At 46.3% G+C, this 16,601-nt stretch overlaps 1 protein-coding gene across 2 annotated transcripts in view; it reads left to right on the forward strand.

The window, feature by feature from the left end:
- LOC109874880 (serine/threonine-protein kinase STK11-like) overlaps positions 1-16,601 on the forward strand; it is a 35,578-nt gene that overhangs the window by 10,214 nt on the left and 8,763 nt on the right. For both annotated transcript variants that reach the window (XM_020466925.2, XM_031810854.1), the window contains exons 5-10: positions 2,758-2,890; positions 3,571-3,707; positions 4,055-4,182; positions 11,023-11,080; positions 12,559-12,752; positions 14,206-14,415. In XM_020466925.2, the coding sequence (XP_020322514.1) occupies positions 2,758-2,890; positions 3,571-3,707; positions 4,055-4,182; positions 11,023-11,080; positions 12,559-12,752; positions 14,206-14,393 (838 nt within the window). In that variant the 3' untranslated portion in view covers positions 14,394-14,415. The remainder of the gene's footprint in view (positions 1-2,757; positions 2,891-3,570; positions 3,708-4,054; positions 4,183-11,022; positions 11,081-12,558; positions 12,753-14,205; positions 14,416-16,601) is intronic.

The raw sequence follows: 16,601 nt of genomic DNA on the forward strand, positions 1-16,601 counted from the left end.
CCACTCGCCCCTTGCTCTATCCGCTCGCTCTATTCGCTCGCCCCTCACTCTATCCACTCGCTCTATTCGCTCGCCCCTCACTCTATCCACTCGCTCTATTCGCTCGCCCCTCGCTCTATCCGCTCGCTCTATTCGCTCGCCCCTCACTCTATCCGCTCGCTCTATTCGCTCGCCCCTCACACTATCCACTCGCTCTATTCGCTCGCCCCTCACTCTATCCGCTCGCCCCTCACTCTATCCACTCGCTCTATCCGCTCGCTCTATTCGCTCGCCCCTCACTCTATCCGCTCGCTCTATTCGCTCGCCCCTCACTCCATCCACTCGCCCCTTGCTCTATCCGCTCGCCCCTCACTCTATCCACTCGCTCTATCCGCTCGCCCCTCACTCTATCCACTCGCCCCTCGCTCTATCCGCTCGCCCCTCACTCTATCCGCTCGCCCCTCGCTCTATCCGCTCGCCCCTCACTCTATCCACCCGCCCCTTGCTCTATCCGCTCGCCTCTCACTCTATCCACTCGCCCCTTGCTCTATCCGCTCGCTCTATCCGCTCGCCCCTCACTCTATCCACTCGCCCCTTGCTCTATCCGCTCGCCCCTCACTCTATCCGCTCGCCCCTCGCTCTATCCGCTCGCCCCTCACTCTATCCACTCGCCCCTCGCTCTATCCGCTCGCTCTATCCGCTCGCCCCTCACTCTATCCACTCGCCCCTTGCTCTATCCGCTCGCTCTATTCGCTCGCCCCTCACTCTATCCACTCGCCCCTCACTCTATCCGCTCGCCCCTCGCTCTATCCGCTCGCCCCTCACTCTATCCACTCGCCCCTTGCTCTATCCGCTCGCTCTATCCGCTCGCCCCTCACTCTATCCACTCGCCCCTTGCTCTATCCGCTCGCTCTATTCGCTCGCCCCTCACTCTATCCACTCGCCCCTTGCTCTATCCGCTCGCTCTATCCGCTCGCCCCTCACTCTATCCACTCGCCCCTCGCTCTATCCGCTCGCTCTATTCGCTCGCCCCTCGCTCTATTCGCTCGCCCCTCACTCTATCCACTCGCCCCTCGCTCTATCCGCTCGCTCTATTCGCTCGCCCCTCACTCTATCCGCTCGCCCCTCGCTCTATCCGCTCGCTCTATTCGCTCGCCCCTCACTCTATCCACTCGCTCTATCCGCTCGCTCTATTCGCTCGCCCCTCACTCTATCCACTCGCCCCTCGCTCTATCCGCTCGCTCTATTCGCTCGCCCCTCACTCTATCCACTCGCCCCTCGCTCTATTCGCTCGCCCCTCGCTCTATCCGCTCGCTCTATTCACTCGCCCCTCGCTCTATCCGCTCGCTCTATTCGCTCGCCCCTCACTCTATCCACTCGCCCCTCGCTCTATCCGCTCGCTCTATTCGCTCGCCCCTCACTCTATCCACTCGCCCCTCGCTCTATCCGCTCGTTCTATTCGCTCGCCCCTCACTCTATCCACTCGCCCCTCGCTCTATCCGCTCGCTCTATCCACTCGCCCCTCGCTCTATCCGCTCGCTCTATTCGCTCGCCCCTCACTCTATCCACTCGCCCCTCGCTCTATCCGCTCGCTCTATTCGCTCGCCCCTCACTCTATCCACTTGCCCCTCGCTCTATCCGCTCGCTCTATTCGCTCGCCCCTCACTCTATCCACTCGCCCCTCGCTCTATCCGCTCGCTCTATTCGCTCGCCCCTCACTCTATCCACTCGCCCCTCGCTCTATCCGCTCGCTCTATCCGCTCGCCCCTCACTCTATCCACTCGCCCCTCGCTCTATCCGCTCGCTCTATTCGCTTGCCCCTCACTCTATCCACTCGCCCCTCGCTCTATCCGCTCGCTCTATTCGCTCGCCCCTCACTCTATCCACTCGCCCCTCGCTCTATCCGCTCGCTCTATTCGCTCGCCCCTCACTCTATCCACTCGCCCCTCGCTCTATCCGCTCGCTCTATTCGCTCGCCCCTCACTCTATCCACTCGCCCCTCGCTCTATCCGCTCGCTCTATTCGCTCGCCCCTCACTCTATCCACTCGCCCCTCGCTCTATCCGCTCGCTCTATTCGCTCGCCCCTCACTCTATCCACTCGCCCCTCGCTCTATCCGCTCGCTCTATTCGCTCGCCCCTCACTCTATCCACTCGCCCCTCGCTCTATCCGCTCGCTCTATTCGCTCGCCCCTCACTCTATCCACTCGCCCCTCGCTCTATCCGCTCGCTCTATTCGCTCGCCCCTCACTCTATCCACTCGCCCCTCGCTCTATCCGCTCGCCCCTCACTCTATCCACTCGCCCCTCGCTCTATCCGCTCGCCCCTCACTCTATCCACTCGCCCCTCGCTCTATCCGCTCGCTCTATCCGCTCGCCCCTCACTCTATCCACTCGCCCTGCGCTCTCGCCCTGTCGCTTCTCTCTCTTCCCACTGCTATTAGTGTGTGCTTCTGTGCAGAGTCTACTCCCAGACTAAGTTTAGGGCCAGTATCTAACAGGACTGCAAAGCTCTATTGCAGGAATACCTGGTCAATGGACAAATCCCCAGCTGTTAGATGACTGGTGCAGATAGGGAGTTTACACTGATTTATAGCCACACATTTGAATAAAACACATTAAATTGCTCGGATTGATACGTCATGTATGGCTGAATTCACACTCTTCTCACTGATGTTGAGGGATTTATGCAAAATAGAAACGTATGCACAGATCTCAAGTTAGACTACATTAGCTCTATGGTGAATCCTGTCTCTGTCTGTGTGTGTGTGTCTCTCTCAGGTACTTTTTACAGCTGTTAGATGGTCTTGAATATTTGCACAGCCAGGGAATCGTTCACAAAGACATTAAACCAGGGAATCTGCTGCTGACCACTGACGGCACGCTCAAGATCTCAGACCTGGGCGTGGCAGAGGTGAGAGGTCAAATATAATTTACCTGTATTACCAACTATTAGGGACATACAGATAACTGCCAAAATAAAGGCTCTGTTCAGGTGTGGGGTCTGTTTTCCTGGCATGGTTAAGGTCCACTCAACCCCTTAAGAGGGCAAGGTAAACACCAATCCATACACAGCCATTCTGAGTGATCACCTTCAGCCCTATGGTGATTAGTTTCTATCCTGATGAGTGGTTTCTTCCAGGATGACAATGCCCCTACAGGGCACAAGTGGTCACTGAATGGTTTGATGAGCATGTAAACCATATGTCATGGCCGTCTCAGTCACCAGATATAAACCCTTCTAGGAGATTCTGGAGCGGCGCCTGAGATGCCGTTTTCCATCAACAAATGATGGAATTTCTCGTGGAATAATGGCGTTGCATCCCTCCAATAGAGTTCCAGACACTTGTAGAATCTATGCCAAGGCACATTGAAGCTGTTCTGGATCTTGGCGGCCCAACACCCTGTTGACACTTTTTAGGTGTTTCCTTTTATTTTGGCAGTTACCTGTACATGTTCTTAACTAATGTGTGCAGACAGCATTCTTCACTCTGAGTGATCATGCTGATTGTGAGCTTATTCTTTCTCCCTACCTCGCTCTTATATATATATCCCCCTCTCCCCCTTATATATATATCCCCCTCTCTCCGCCAGGCTCTGCACCCGTTTGCGAAGGATGATACGTGCCGTACAAGTCAGGGCTCGCCAGCGTTTCAGCCCCCCGAGATCGCCAACGGCCTGGACACGTTTTCAGGGTTCAAAGTGGACATCTGGTCCGCAGGCGTCACACTGTGCGTAATGGCTATTGCACTGTCCACACACCCCTCTGACATGACCCCCAGCCCCCCCATCTGACATGACCCCCAGCCCCAAAGACTTTGTGTTGATCTGAAAGGATGACAAATGATAACAGCCTAGTGTCATCTAGTGCTTTTGATTACCATTATGTTGATCTTCTTTTCAACATCATCCTTTGTGTTCTTACTCATGGAAACCTGAACATTCAGTCTTCAAATGGCTTTTGCTATTTTCATTATGATAATTAGTTATATATAGCTTGTGGTCCATATAAGATAACATGAAGTCTCAAACTCATGGTGTGTAATATCGTGCCTGTTTTCACTTTTCCCTGCCGTAGATACAACATTACAACGAGTCTATATCCGTTTGAAGGGGACAACATCTATAAGCTATTTGAGAACATTGGGAAGGGAGACTACAGTGTTCCTGAGGAGTGTGGCCCCTCCCTGTCAGACCTATTGCAAGGTGAGGCTGACCATGATGACTGACTTAGCTGTTCATTCAGCTCATCACTTTACACTGCACTCTTGTCAAAGTGGATCACTCCGGTCATGGAGAGCTTTCTTCCAGGTCAACTTCAACGACCCAATGCAGTTCCTCATGGTCTAGATGGAAGATCGTCTGAATGTTACTGCTGGGCTGGAGGGGAAAAAACAGCACACTGCTATTTATCCATCCTTCTGCGTTAGTCAGGGGAGTCACTGGACTAGACTGAGAAATGCCCTGTGGCGTTGCCTGAGCTTGTCCAGTAGATGGCACCATGACGTTGACTCTGTCATAATCGGAGGCCTGTAATCTATGCAGAATGCATTAGTGGAAGAATAGGGTGTTCTCAGGGCAGACTTGGTTACATCTAGATATGTTCACGTTTTAGTAGCCTACCGCTTTTCTTGACCTAATTCTCCTAACCTGCCATGTGAATTCTCCTAACCTGCCATGTGAATTCTCCTAACCTGCCATGTGAATTCTCCTAACCTGCCATGTGAATTCTCCTAACCTGCTGCAAAGAGTTACTTCTGCTAGTCTAAACTGGCGTGCCTGCCCTGAGAAGTGTGTTCAGAATAACACGATACTCCATAACCTGCACTCTAATGAAACGATTCTGCACACTTTCCCATTGATATAGGAACAGCAGTGGACTATTAAAATGGCCTCGGCAAAGGACGGCTGTTTATTCACCTAACCTCTGCAGTCACTAAACTAGCTCCACTGCTTGCAGCCCTGCACTTAAAGTTGTGACTATGCATGGGCATACTGTACAACCACAGACAATGAGATTTGGCCTTGGGGACTTCAGTGATAAAAGGGATATATTTTATTCAGAGAAGAGGAATGTAAGGACACCTTGTGGTGCAGTCTAGATGCTTCAAAATGAAATAAACTAGAAATGTTACGCTGGAAACCGAGAAATCATATTATTTATTTTATTGGTGTTCAGTAAGGTTTTTTTCATCCTTGTGACATGTAGAAGTGTGTGTGCACAGTAGTATTTGTATTACATTAACAGCCTCAAAGTAGTGATTATCTAGGCATTCTAGAAAGTACTGAATCACTTTCTAACCACAAAGGCACAGTTGATCTGATTGGTATTGGAAGGGATTAGGGCATTAGGTTAATAGCAATGGGTAGCGTAGGACATGGCAAAGGTTTTCCTCTGATGCAGTAGAGCCTTGCCTGCAACGCCCATCATAGCTTTCCAATAAGTGCCACACACATCTTGTGAACTAGAGCAGATTCGGAATGGAATCGTTTTAATCGTCAAACTTCTTTGTTATCAAAGCAATGCTTGATCTACAATGAAATTGATCAATAGTCGTAGAAAACGGGTTTCTGTTGCTTTAGGCAGCTCTGTCATTGACTGCGGCGGTCCATTTCCTCTTGATGTGTGACGTATAGATGTGTCTGGTGACGCAACCCAGGTCTGAGAGCTAGCCTGCAATTACCGTCTCTAAAATAAGCTCCCTGCCTGGCACAAAAGGTGTCCTTCAGCACGCCCATGAATACCATCAGCACGCATGGCGGACTCTGGAGAGGCGAAGGTCGAGAGCCGATTGTCCTCCAAAACACGACCCTGCCAAGACTCATTGCTTCTTGACACACTGCTCGCTTAACCCAGAGGCCAGTTGTATCAATGTGTCGGGAGGAAACACCATACACCTGGCGACCGTGTGCATGCGCCTGGCCCGCCACAGGAATCGCTAGTGCGTGATGGGACAAGGACATCCCAGCCGGCCAAACCCTTCCCTAACCCGGATGACGCTGGGCCAATTGTGCGTCGCCTCATGGGTCTCCCGGGTCGCGTCCGGCTGCGACACAGCCCGTTATCGAACCAAGAGCAAAAGTCATTTTTGAAGATGTGAATTACTGCTTTAGTGTAGGCTAGGGTTGAATATTTTCCCAGTATTTTAGAAATGTTCCATCCCGAGAATACATTTCCTCAGAGTATTTCCTGACAAAACCGGATGTGTCATTCAAAAGCATTATAAAGCATATAAATACATCTGGATTTGATTAGAGCTTTGATCAACATGAACATTCAAGCCGGGTGCTATCTGAGCCTGATCAGCCATATATTAAATACATTTCATTAAATTACATTTTAATGAGCCCAAGCCCAAATGATTGTGCAGTTATCAAATACATATATGATATAGGCTGCTGCACATTACGCACAACAGAAAAGCCCATAGATGTAGCTGGTTATATGCTCTCTTGGGGAAATAAATGAAACTAGCTCCAGTAGGCTAATCTTTTTGAGTGTGAACTGTATTCTATGGACTGAAATTAGACCCATCATCCAAACCATAATAAAGTAGGGAGAGAACATGTGATTCTGGTGCAGCAAAGTTACAAGTATAGGCTAGCAAATTTGATTTAGATTTGGTAATATATGGCCTATTTGTATAATTAGTAGGCTGACCCATATTTCCCCTAATGTTATTAGCTACCTCTTTCTCTCTGTTGCTTCATTCCTTCCTCACTTTCAACAGTTTAAATTAAATATGTTTTGTCGTCCTTATCTTAATTATTCTAATGACATCAATGAATAATAGAATTAGATGCAGAAGGCTTTCACTTCTCATCACGAAGATTGATTGAATGGTTATGGGTCTCAACAAATAACTGCTATAGCCTATACCCATCACACTTCCACTCTTCTTTCAAACTCCCCGTGAGTTCTATTGGCTGCTGTATTCAACATTCAGCGAAAAATAACTTGCGTCCCCGTTCAAGTAGTCTTGGTGTAAGATATGCAACAACAAAAAAAGTCTAGCAACCTATTCTAGTCGAGCTTTTCTTACATGGGACTGCAAGAGCTAAGGAGAGGCCATGGGAGAACACGTGAGAGAAACAGGCTACACGTTAGAAGCATATTATTCATAGCCCATTATTAATTAGCTAAATATAAGGTTAATGCATAGAATGTATTACCTGAAATGGCTAGGCTAGGATATCTCACGCTCCTATACACAGTCACAAGTTTGGACACAACTAGGTTTTTATTTTATTTAACATTGGAGAATAATAGTGAAGACCTAAACTATGAAATAACACACATGGAATCATGTAGTAACCAAAAAAAGAGTTAAACAAATCAAAATATATTTGAGATTCTTCAAAGTAGGCACCCTTTGCCTTGACAGCTTTGCACACTCTTGGCATTCTCTCAACCAGCTTCATGAGGTAGTCACCTGGAATGCATTTCAATTAACAGGTGTGCCTTGTTAAGTTAATTTGTGGAATTTGTTTCCTTATTGCGTTTGAGCCAATCAGTTGTTGTGACAAGGTAGGGATGGTGTACAGAAGATAGCCCTATTTGGTAAAAGACCGAGTCCATATTATGGCAAGAACAGCTCAAATAAGCAAAGAGAACCGACAGTCCATCATTACTTTAAGACATGAAGGTTAGTCAATCCGGAAAATTTCAAGAACTTTGAAAGTTTCTTCAAGTGCAGTCGCAAAAACCATCATGCGCTGGCTCTCATGAGGACCGCCACAGGAAAGGAAGACCCAAAGTTCATTAGAGTTAACCGCACCTCAGATTGCAGCCCAAATAAGACACATCTCAACATCAACTGTTCAGAGGAGACTGTGTGAATCAGGCCTTCATGGTTGAATTGCTGCAAAGAAACCACTCCTAAAGGACACCAATAAGAAGAGACTTGCTTGGGCCAAGAAACACTAGCAATGGACATTAGACCGGTGGAAGTCTGTCCTTTTGGTCTGAGACCAAATTTGAGATTTTTGGTTCCAACCACCGTGTCTTTGTGAGACAAAAAGTAGATGAACGGATGATCTTCATATGAATAGGTCCCACCGTGAAGCATGGAGGTGGGGGTGCTTTGCTGAAGACACTGTCTGTTTATTTAGAATTCAAGGCATGACTACCACAGCATTCTGCAGCGATACGCCATCACATCTGGTTTGCGCTTAGTCCCACTATCATTTACTTTTCAACAGGACAATGACCCAAAACACACCTCCAGGCTGTGTAAGGGCTATTTGACCAAGGAGAGTGATGGAGTGCCTGATCAGGTGACCTGACCTCAACCCAATTGGGATGAGTTGGACCACAGAGTGAAGGACAAACAGTCAACAAGTGCTCAGCATATGTGGGAACTCCTTCAAGACTGTTGGGAAAGCATTCCAGGTGACTACCTCATGAAGCTGGTTGAGAGCATGCCACGAGTGTGTAAAAGGATGCAAAGGATGGCTACTTTTTTTGGTTACTACAGGATTTCATATGTATTATTTCATAGTTTTGATGTCTTCACTATTCTACAATGTAGAAAATAGTAAAAATAAACTCTTGAATGAGTAGGTGTCATCTTTGGACTGGTACTGTCTGTGTGCTTTCAGACGCCTTCACTTTTTCCACATTTGCCTTTTATTCTAAAGTTTTTTATTAACTTTGTTTTATTTCCTCATCAATCGACACACAATACCCCAAATGGGTTTTAGATTTCTTTTGCAAATGTATTCAAAATAAAATACCAATACATTTACATAAGTATTCAGACCCTTTACTCATTATTGTGTCGAAGCACATTTTGGCAGCAATTGGGTATGATGCTATAAGCTTGGCACACGTATTTGGGGAGTTTCTCCTATTCTTCTCTGCAGGTCCCCTAAAGCGCTGTCAGGATGGATGGGAAGTGTCGCTGCACAGCCATTTTCAGGTCTCCAGAGATTTTCGATCTTGTTTAAGTCCGGTCTCTGGGTTGGCCCCTAAAGGACATTCAGAGACTTGTCCCGAAGGCACTCCTGCTTTGTTGGCTTTGTGCTTAGGGTCGTTGTCCTGTTGGAAGATGAACCTTTGCCCACAGTCTGAGGTCCTGAGTGCTCTGGAGTAGGTTACTTTGTTCTTGCCCTCAATCCTGACTAGTCTCCCAGTCCCTGCTGCTGAAAAATATCCCCACAGCATGATTCTGCCACCACCATGCTTCATCGTAGGGATAGTTTTGGCCTGGTGATGAGCGGTGTCTGGTTTCCTCCAGACGTGACACTTTTGGCAAAGTCCAAGCCGGCTGCCATGTGCCTTTTTACTGAGGAGTGACATCCATCTGGCCACTCTACTATAAAGGACAGATTGGTGGAGTGTTGCAGAGATAGAAGGTTCTCCGATCTCCACAGAGGAACTCTAGGGCTCTGTCAGAGTGACCACCGGGTTCTTGGTCACCTCCCTGAACAAGGCCCTTCTCCCCTGATTGCTCAGTTTGGCAGGGCGGCCAGCTCTAGGAAGAGTCTTGGTGGTCCTAAACATCTTCCGTTTAAGAATGATGGAGACCACTGTGTTCTTGGGCACCTTTTTTTTAATACTGCAGAAATGTTTTCGTACCCTTCCCCAGATCTGTGCCTCGACCCAATCCTGTCTTGGAGCGCTACAGACTATTCCTTTGACCTCATGGCCTGGTTTTTGCTCTGACATGCACTGTCAACTGTTTGGACTCTTTTTTTTATATAAAGGGGTGTGTGCCTTTCCAAATCAAACTTTATTTGCCACAAGTGTAGACTTTACTGTGAAGTTCAAGAAGAAAATATTTACCAAGTAGGCTAAAATAAAAAGTAACACAATAAGAATAACAGTAATGAGGCTTTATACAGGGGGCACCGATACCGAGTTGGTGTGCGGGGGTACAGCCTAGTTGAGGTAATCTGTACATGTAGGTGGGGGCGAAGTGACTATGCGTAGGTAACAAACAAACAGTGAGTAGCAGCATTGTACAAGTGGGGGGGGGGGGGGGTGTCAATGTAAATTGTTCGGATGGTGATTTTATGAATTATTCAGCAGGCTTGGGGTTAGAAGCTGTTAAGGAGCCTTTTGGTCCTAGACTTGGCGTTCCGGTACCAAGTTGTAGAAACATCTCAAGGATCAACTCAATGTTGAGTCTCATAGCAAAGGGTCTGAATACTTTCAGTTTTTTTATTTTAACTCTGCAGCTGCAATTAAAATAATTCTTATCTTTACAATTTAAAAAAACAAGGTGACCCCCGACATCCAGATGGAGATTAGACACACATTCGGTCTTCATAGTACTGTAGCACCAGCTATGCTGCAGCAAATGTAGGCCTGCCTGTCAAAAAAAGGGAAAAGAGACCATGATAGGTCTACATGCATTGTGAACTGCGCTCCATAGTGAAATGAGCTGTCTCCCCACCCTGAGCGTTGATTCACCATACAGAGGCTGTAGAGAAGCCAGATTTAGACATCACATATCATTTAACAGTTCCATCATACGCCATGCTGTTCATAGAAATAATTGATTATTATTTACTGGTTTCTCGCAGTTATTTAACCCGGGAAAAAGGTTTTGGCCGGTTAATCTCGGTAAAGGGGTTCCCGCCTTTCAGCCCTAGTGTAGGCTAATCAATATATGAGGGAGATCGCATTTATTATTTCTTTGCTGCAGCACTGTGGGAACCTTATTGTGGCATTTTACGATGCTCTAGTGACATTTAGTTTATTGTATTTGTATTGTGGGCAGTTCATGTCTCCATTGTTTGTCTGTCCTGGGATAGCCTCACCTTGTCTTTGCAGCTGGCTACGGCGTAGTAAGTATGGAGAGAAAGATGGGCTGTAGTAAGGATGGGGAAATGCAGATCCTTATAGGGCTGTTAGTGCTTTGATTTGGCGTAGAGGGTTTGATTCGGCGCAGGTGATAGGTTCCCTGTTTCTTGGCGTCTCCTAACAGATGTGGTATACAGTGAAATGTTTTCTCTTCCTCTAGAATACATTTATTCCCCCATTTCTTATTTTCTCCACCGTTCCTCTGTTCTTACATTCTGCTTGTTTGTCTTTACCAGGAATGCTTGAATATGATCCCGTCAAGAGGTTTTCCATACAGCACATCAGGCAACACAAGTAAGTGACTGAAGTAATCCATGTTGAAAATAGACAAATCTTTACTTCAATTTCTTTCATCTTCTGATTTGATTGAACTAAAATGGCCGTCACCCTGACCATGCCACAGTCCATACAGAAGGCTGTGCTCTCTTTGCCCTTAGCGATGTTGTTAACCCTGTCACTGTTAATATCAGACTGATCTAGAGTTCCACACAGAGTTAGAATGACTGTGTTGTGATTCTCTGGTTCCACTGCTCTTCCAGCATCAGGGACAGACTGACTGAGACATGAGGCAGCAGATGTAGCAACACTGTGTTCTTATTAATGGCTGAGAGTGAATGTAATGGGATCGAACACATGGAAATTATGTTTATGATGCGTTTGATAAAGTTCCAGCTATTACTATGAGCCCTTCTATGAGCCCTTCTATGAGCCCTACTATGAGCCCTACTATGAGCCCTACTATGAGCCCTAAGGTGCCACCAGCAGCCTTCAACCTCAGAAAATGACATTCTGCCTTGGAGATACTTCAGATTACTGATCTCTGTGTGTGTGTGTGTGTTCTTCAGAAAATAGGTAATTTAGCATACCTTGTGGTGCAGTCTAGCTGCTTCAAAATGTAATGGTACACTGGAAACGGAGGAACCATATAGTTTTTTTTTATTGGTATGCGATATTGTCTATTTCATTATCCATTGTGACATTAAAAGCCTTAATTACTAAACCCCAACACGTCCCATCATAGGCTTAATATTATTATTAGTTCCACTGTCCATTTCTGAGGCTCACTGATACTGCCGTGGTGCTCCGATGACGTCAGTGGATTAGAGGGAGAGGAAGAATGGAGGGGGAGAGAAGCTGTTCAAAGCATGCTGAAATCCATTTTCTCCCTTTCTGTGTGTTCAAGGAGACTGCAGTTTGAGAGGACTCTCTGGGTTTTAACCCTCTTAACTAAAACGAGCTCCAACGACTGCGATGAGACTTCGTTTCCATGGTTACTAATGACAGAGGCATCCTTGTGCAACAAAGGGGTTCTTGACCCTCCTGCAATTTGTGGAGCGAATGAGAGAAAAAGAGGGTGAAAGGGAAAGAAATGAACTTGAGGGATAGAGAGCGGGAGAAAAATAACCTTAATCACCCTCCTCGGCAGCCCTTCTACTGAAAGACCCTCCACAGCTGTCTCTGCTGCCTCATTTAAACTCTTTATAGCAGCACAGTGCCGTGAAGGAAAGAAAAGCAGGAAGGCAGAAGTAAACCAACCCCATTCGACACGCTCTGAAATACACACTCCGTTTCCATATCTGGTTGGGTTGCATTAAAATGTAGCTAGGTGACGCCATATGAATACTGACTTCAGTCATGATACAAACCACTATGTGGGTCAGCGTATTGGCTCGGTATAAGGCTAACCAACTGGCTTGCCGAAGTAAGATTTTGTGCCAAGACTAGTTTAGTAACTACTAATACAATACCCCCTCCCTTCCATTCTTCCCCAGCTGGGTACGTAAAAAACACCCACCAACGGAGCCCCCGGTGCCCATCCCAGCCAGCGCGGAGAGCCGGGACATGTGGCGCAGCATGACGGTGGTGCCCTACCTGGAAGACCTGCACGGCTACACCGAGGAAGAGGACCAGGAGTTCTATGACCAGGAGGATGACATCATCTACACTCAGGACTTCACTGTGCCAGGTAGGCACAGAGAGAAATACTGTGTGTGTGTGACACACACACACACACACACACTAAAATATGAGTGAGAGCAAAAGAGAGAGAGAGGGACATACATACATATGGGGTCAGAGAGAGGAGTTCAGATGGAGGGAGGATAGACTACAGTCAGAAGGATAGATGAGAAGTGTTTAGTGTGTTCCATTTAAAAGGCTTGAGGAAGGAGTGTTGCAGTCTTGACAGGATTCAGTTGTCCTTCTAATACTGTATTCCACTTGTAGATGACGTAACCAGTCTAGACTGTTAAGTGTTGTATATCATATAGCTCTGGGAAAACCCTTCTAATGGAAATGTAACATTTTCCCTCAGTTGTTGCACTGTAGACATTTTTGTCGACTGTTGCACTTCTAAATCAATAAATAATCCTCTTTGCTGAGTCAGTTGGTTATAATGGCTTACGAGGATTTAAACATTTAACATTTTAGTCATTTAGCTGAGGCTCTTATCCAGAGCGACTTAGTAGTGAGTGCATACATTTTCATACTGGTCCCCCGTGAGAATCGAACTCACAACCCTGGCGTTGCAAACGTCATGCTCTACCAATTGAGCAACACGGGACCGCCATCCGTGCAGAATTCTGAACTCGTTAGCTAGTCTTTCCTTCTTTCATGAATGTGTTGCTAGGCAACAAGGGAAATGATAACATAATGGCAGTAGTCCTTGTCGCTTTGAAGCTTGATGACCTACAAAAAAAAAAACATTTTCAATGGCACCACAGAGAGCTTGAATGGCAGTGGGTGAATGCATCTAATAATAGCTTACAGTGTGGGAGTATGAATGGTGATTCCAGGCACCACTCTCCCACCCACACACACGCACTCACTCAACAGTCAACACTAACTCATAACATTAGCTCAGAGCCACAATCTCTGTCTGTCTGCTAAACACACCTTGAATAAGGTGATATTTCAAACTGATTAGTTGGCACACAGCTTTGGCCTTTTTAATAATGTCACTTAATGTCATTTAGTATCTGGAAATGTATTGAGAGAAAAAACAACTTTAAAAGGGTACTACTGTGCAGACACAACTCCATTACCACTCTGATCGGTTGTCTCTTCTTACCATCTGCTCTCACTGGCCCAATCGCCATTGATCTTTTGACCCAACTGGTCAGAAAGATCAATAGATGAAATCTGATGAAGCAGTCAGTCACTCAATGGATTTTCTGGTGGGGTTTTCTTTTGACCAATATTTTGTCCCCCAGTCTCTATCTGCTTTGATATTTTAGTGCTATTGAGGAGGAAGAGTTTTATTCTAAAGGTCTCGTCTCTCTCTAAACATGTTTTTTCTACATGATGAAAGCAGTAGGTTATCTGAAGGTGGTGTGTGATTGCCTCTGCAGATGTTCATGATGTTTGTCTCTGTGTTTGTGTTGACCGGCCTATATTCTCTCTCTCTCTCTGTCCTCCAGGGCAGGTACCAGAGGAGGATTTGGATGAGGCTGAGGTGGATTTGAGCCGGGCCAAGCCTGTGTGTGTAAACGGGACGGAGAGCAAGGCCAAGCCAGAGCGCAGGTCCTCTTCCTCATCCAATCCCTCCCGCAAAGGAGTCTCCACAGCCAGCAAGATACGCAAGTTCTCCACCTGCAAACATCAATGACCCCACCTCAACAACCCATCTGGTGAGAAGGGTGTGTGTGTATGTTTGTGTGTTGCAAGGTTATTATAGGAAATGAAAACGAATCCTGAAAAAAAATTATTTCGTAAACTTAAATAAAATAATTAACAAACCCGTTTGGAAAAACTACTGGACTACTTTGACTCCAACTAACTAAAATAAAAACCATCATGAATTATGTTCAGTCGAAGTTTCCCCTGAACTTCTGGGAAACATCCAATGGGGTTTTCAAGCAATTAAAAACTTTTTTTATTTTTTAGATTCTGAATCTGGCGGGTAAATGCTGCCAGGTGATAGGGATGTTTCAAATAGGCCTATCTTGTGCATCACTCACTAGCTGTTGCGTGCTAACGGGGAAGTAATCTGCTAGCCAAAGGGCAGGCGTGGAGCGTGAACAATGGCGACAGCAAACCCTAAACCACCAGTGGTCAGTTGACCAGTGGTCAGTTGTCTCGGCGCTAATCCTTTTAAAGTCCCATTGAGATTGACTTTCTCATTTAAACTAGGGCTGTCAAAGTTACCACATTAACACGTGACCGGTTTATCAGCGGAAACCTTTTTCTTCAATGCACGGAACCTTTTTTAAGTGCACATGTTTCCGCACTGACCCTTTTAAGCGCAGAACGGATCACAGCTTCAGCACAGATGGAACAATGAGCCAGATATTTCACCGGATGTATAAATGTGAAGCATCTAGTTGGCGTTTCCACTCACTACCAAATATGGTAATTAAAGGAAGCCCAGTGGGAGAAGATGGAGCGAGATGGATTTTGGCTGACATTCTGTGAATTTTCTCATTGATTAAACATATCTCAATACAGTTTTCTGTTTCCAAAACTAGAATCTGTTAGAATCTGAGTGGACTAAGTTTTGTAGATTTTACCCTTTGCCAAAGTCATTTTAAACAATGGCCTTATTTAGGAGTGCAAGGGCGAATTTATTTATTGGCGTTCCCTAACGGAAATATGCAAATGCATGCTAAAACGCACCAATAGGACCTCGCTAGCTCTTGCTTGGGTCTGCCTACTATGATTCATTTTCTCCCATTGGAAATGACTGGCTGTGATCTACACTATGCATCCAAAAGTATTGGGACACTCCTTCAAATTATTGGATTCGTCTGTCCTCGGTTGCAACACTCACTACCGAGTTTCAAACTGCCTCTGAAAGATACATCAGCACAATAACTGTTTGTCTGGAGCTTAATGAAATGGGTTTCCATGGCCGAGCAGCCGCACACAGGCCTAAGATCACCATGCGCAGCCAAGCGTCGGCTGTAGTGGTGTAAAGCTCGCCGCCATTGGACTCTAGAGCATTGGAAACACGTTCTCTGGACTGATGAATCACGCTTCACCATCTGGCAGTCCAACAGACATATCTGAGTTTGACGGATGCCAGGACAACGCTACCTGCCCCAATGCATAGTGCCAACTGTAAAGTTTGGTGGAGGAGGAATAATGGTCTGGGGCTGTTTTTCATAGTTCGGGCCCCTTAGTTCCAGTGAAGGGGAATCTTAAAGTTATATCATACAATAACATTCTAGACAATTCTGTGCTTCCAACTTTGTGGCAACAGTTTGGGGAAGGCCTTTCCTGTTTCAGCATGACAATGCCCCTGTGTACAAAGCGAGGTCCATACAGAAATGGTTTGTGAAGATTGGTGTGGAAGAACTTGACTGGCCTGCAGAGCGCTCGCCTCAACCCCATCAAACACCTTTGGGATGAATTGGAATGCCGAGTAGCCAGGCCTAATCACCCAACATCATTGCCCGACCTCACTAATGCTCTTGTGGCTGAATGTAAGCAAGTCCCCGTAGCAATGTTCCAACATCTCGTGGGAAGTCTTCCCAGAAGAGTTATAGCGGAAAAAGGGGGACCAACTCCATATTAATGTCCATCATTTTGGAATGAGTTGTTCGGTGAACAGGTGTCCACTTACTTTTGGTCATGTAGTGTATCTTGGGCTAGTAATAAACATTTGGCTTCAGTCAATGCTCGTGTCTTTAAAAATCTAATTTTATTGGTCACATACACATGGTTAGCAGATGTTAATGCGAGTGTAGCGAAATGCTTGTGCTTCTAGTTTTGACTATGCATTCAAATCTAATTAGTAATCTAACAAATTCACAACAATTATACAAATGTAAAGGGATGAATAAGACTATGCACATAAATATATGGTTGAGCGATG

This window comes from Oncorhynchus kisutch, linkage group LG30 (assembly GCF_002021735.2).
Source record: "Oncorhynchus kisutch isolate 150728-3 linkage group LG30, Okis_V2, whole genome shotgun sequence".
Lineage (NCBI taxonomy): Eukaryota > Metazoa > Chordata > Actinopteri > Salmoniformes > Salmonidae > Oncorhynchus > Oncorhynchus kisutch.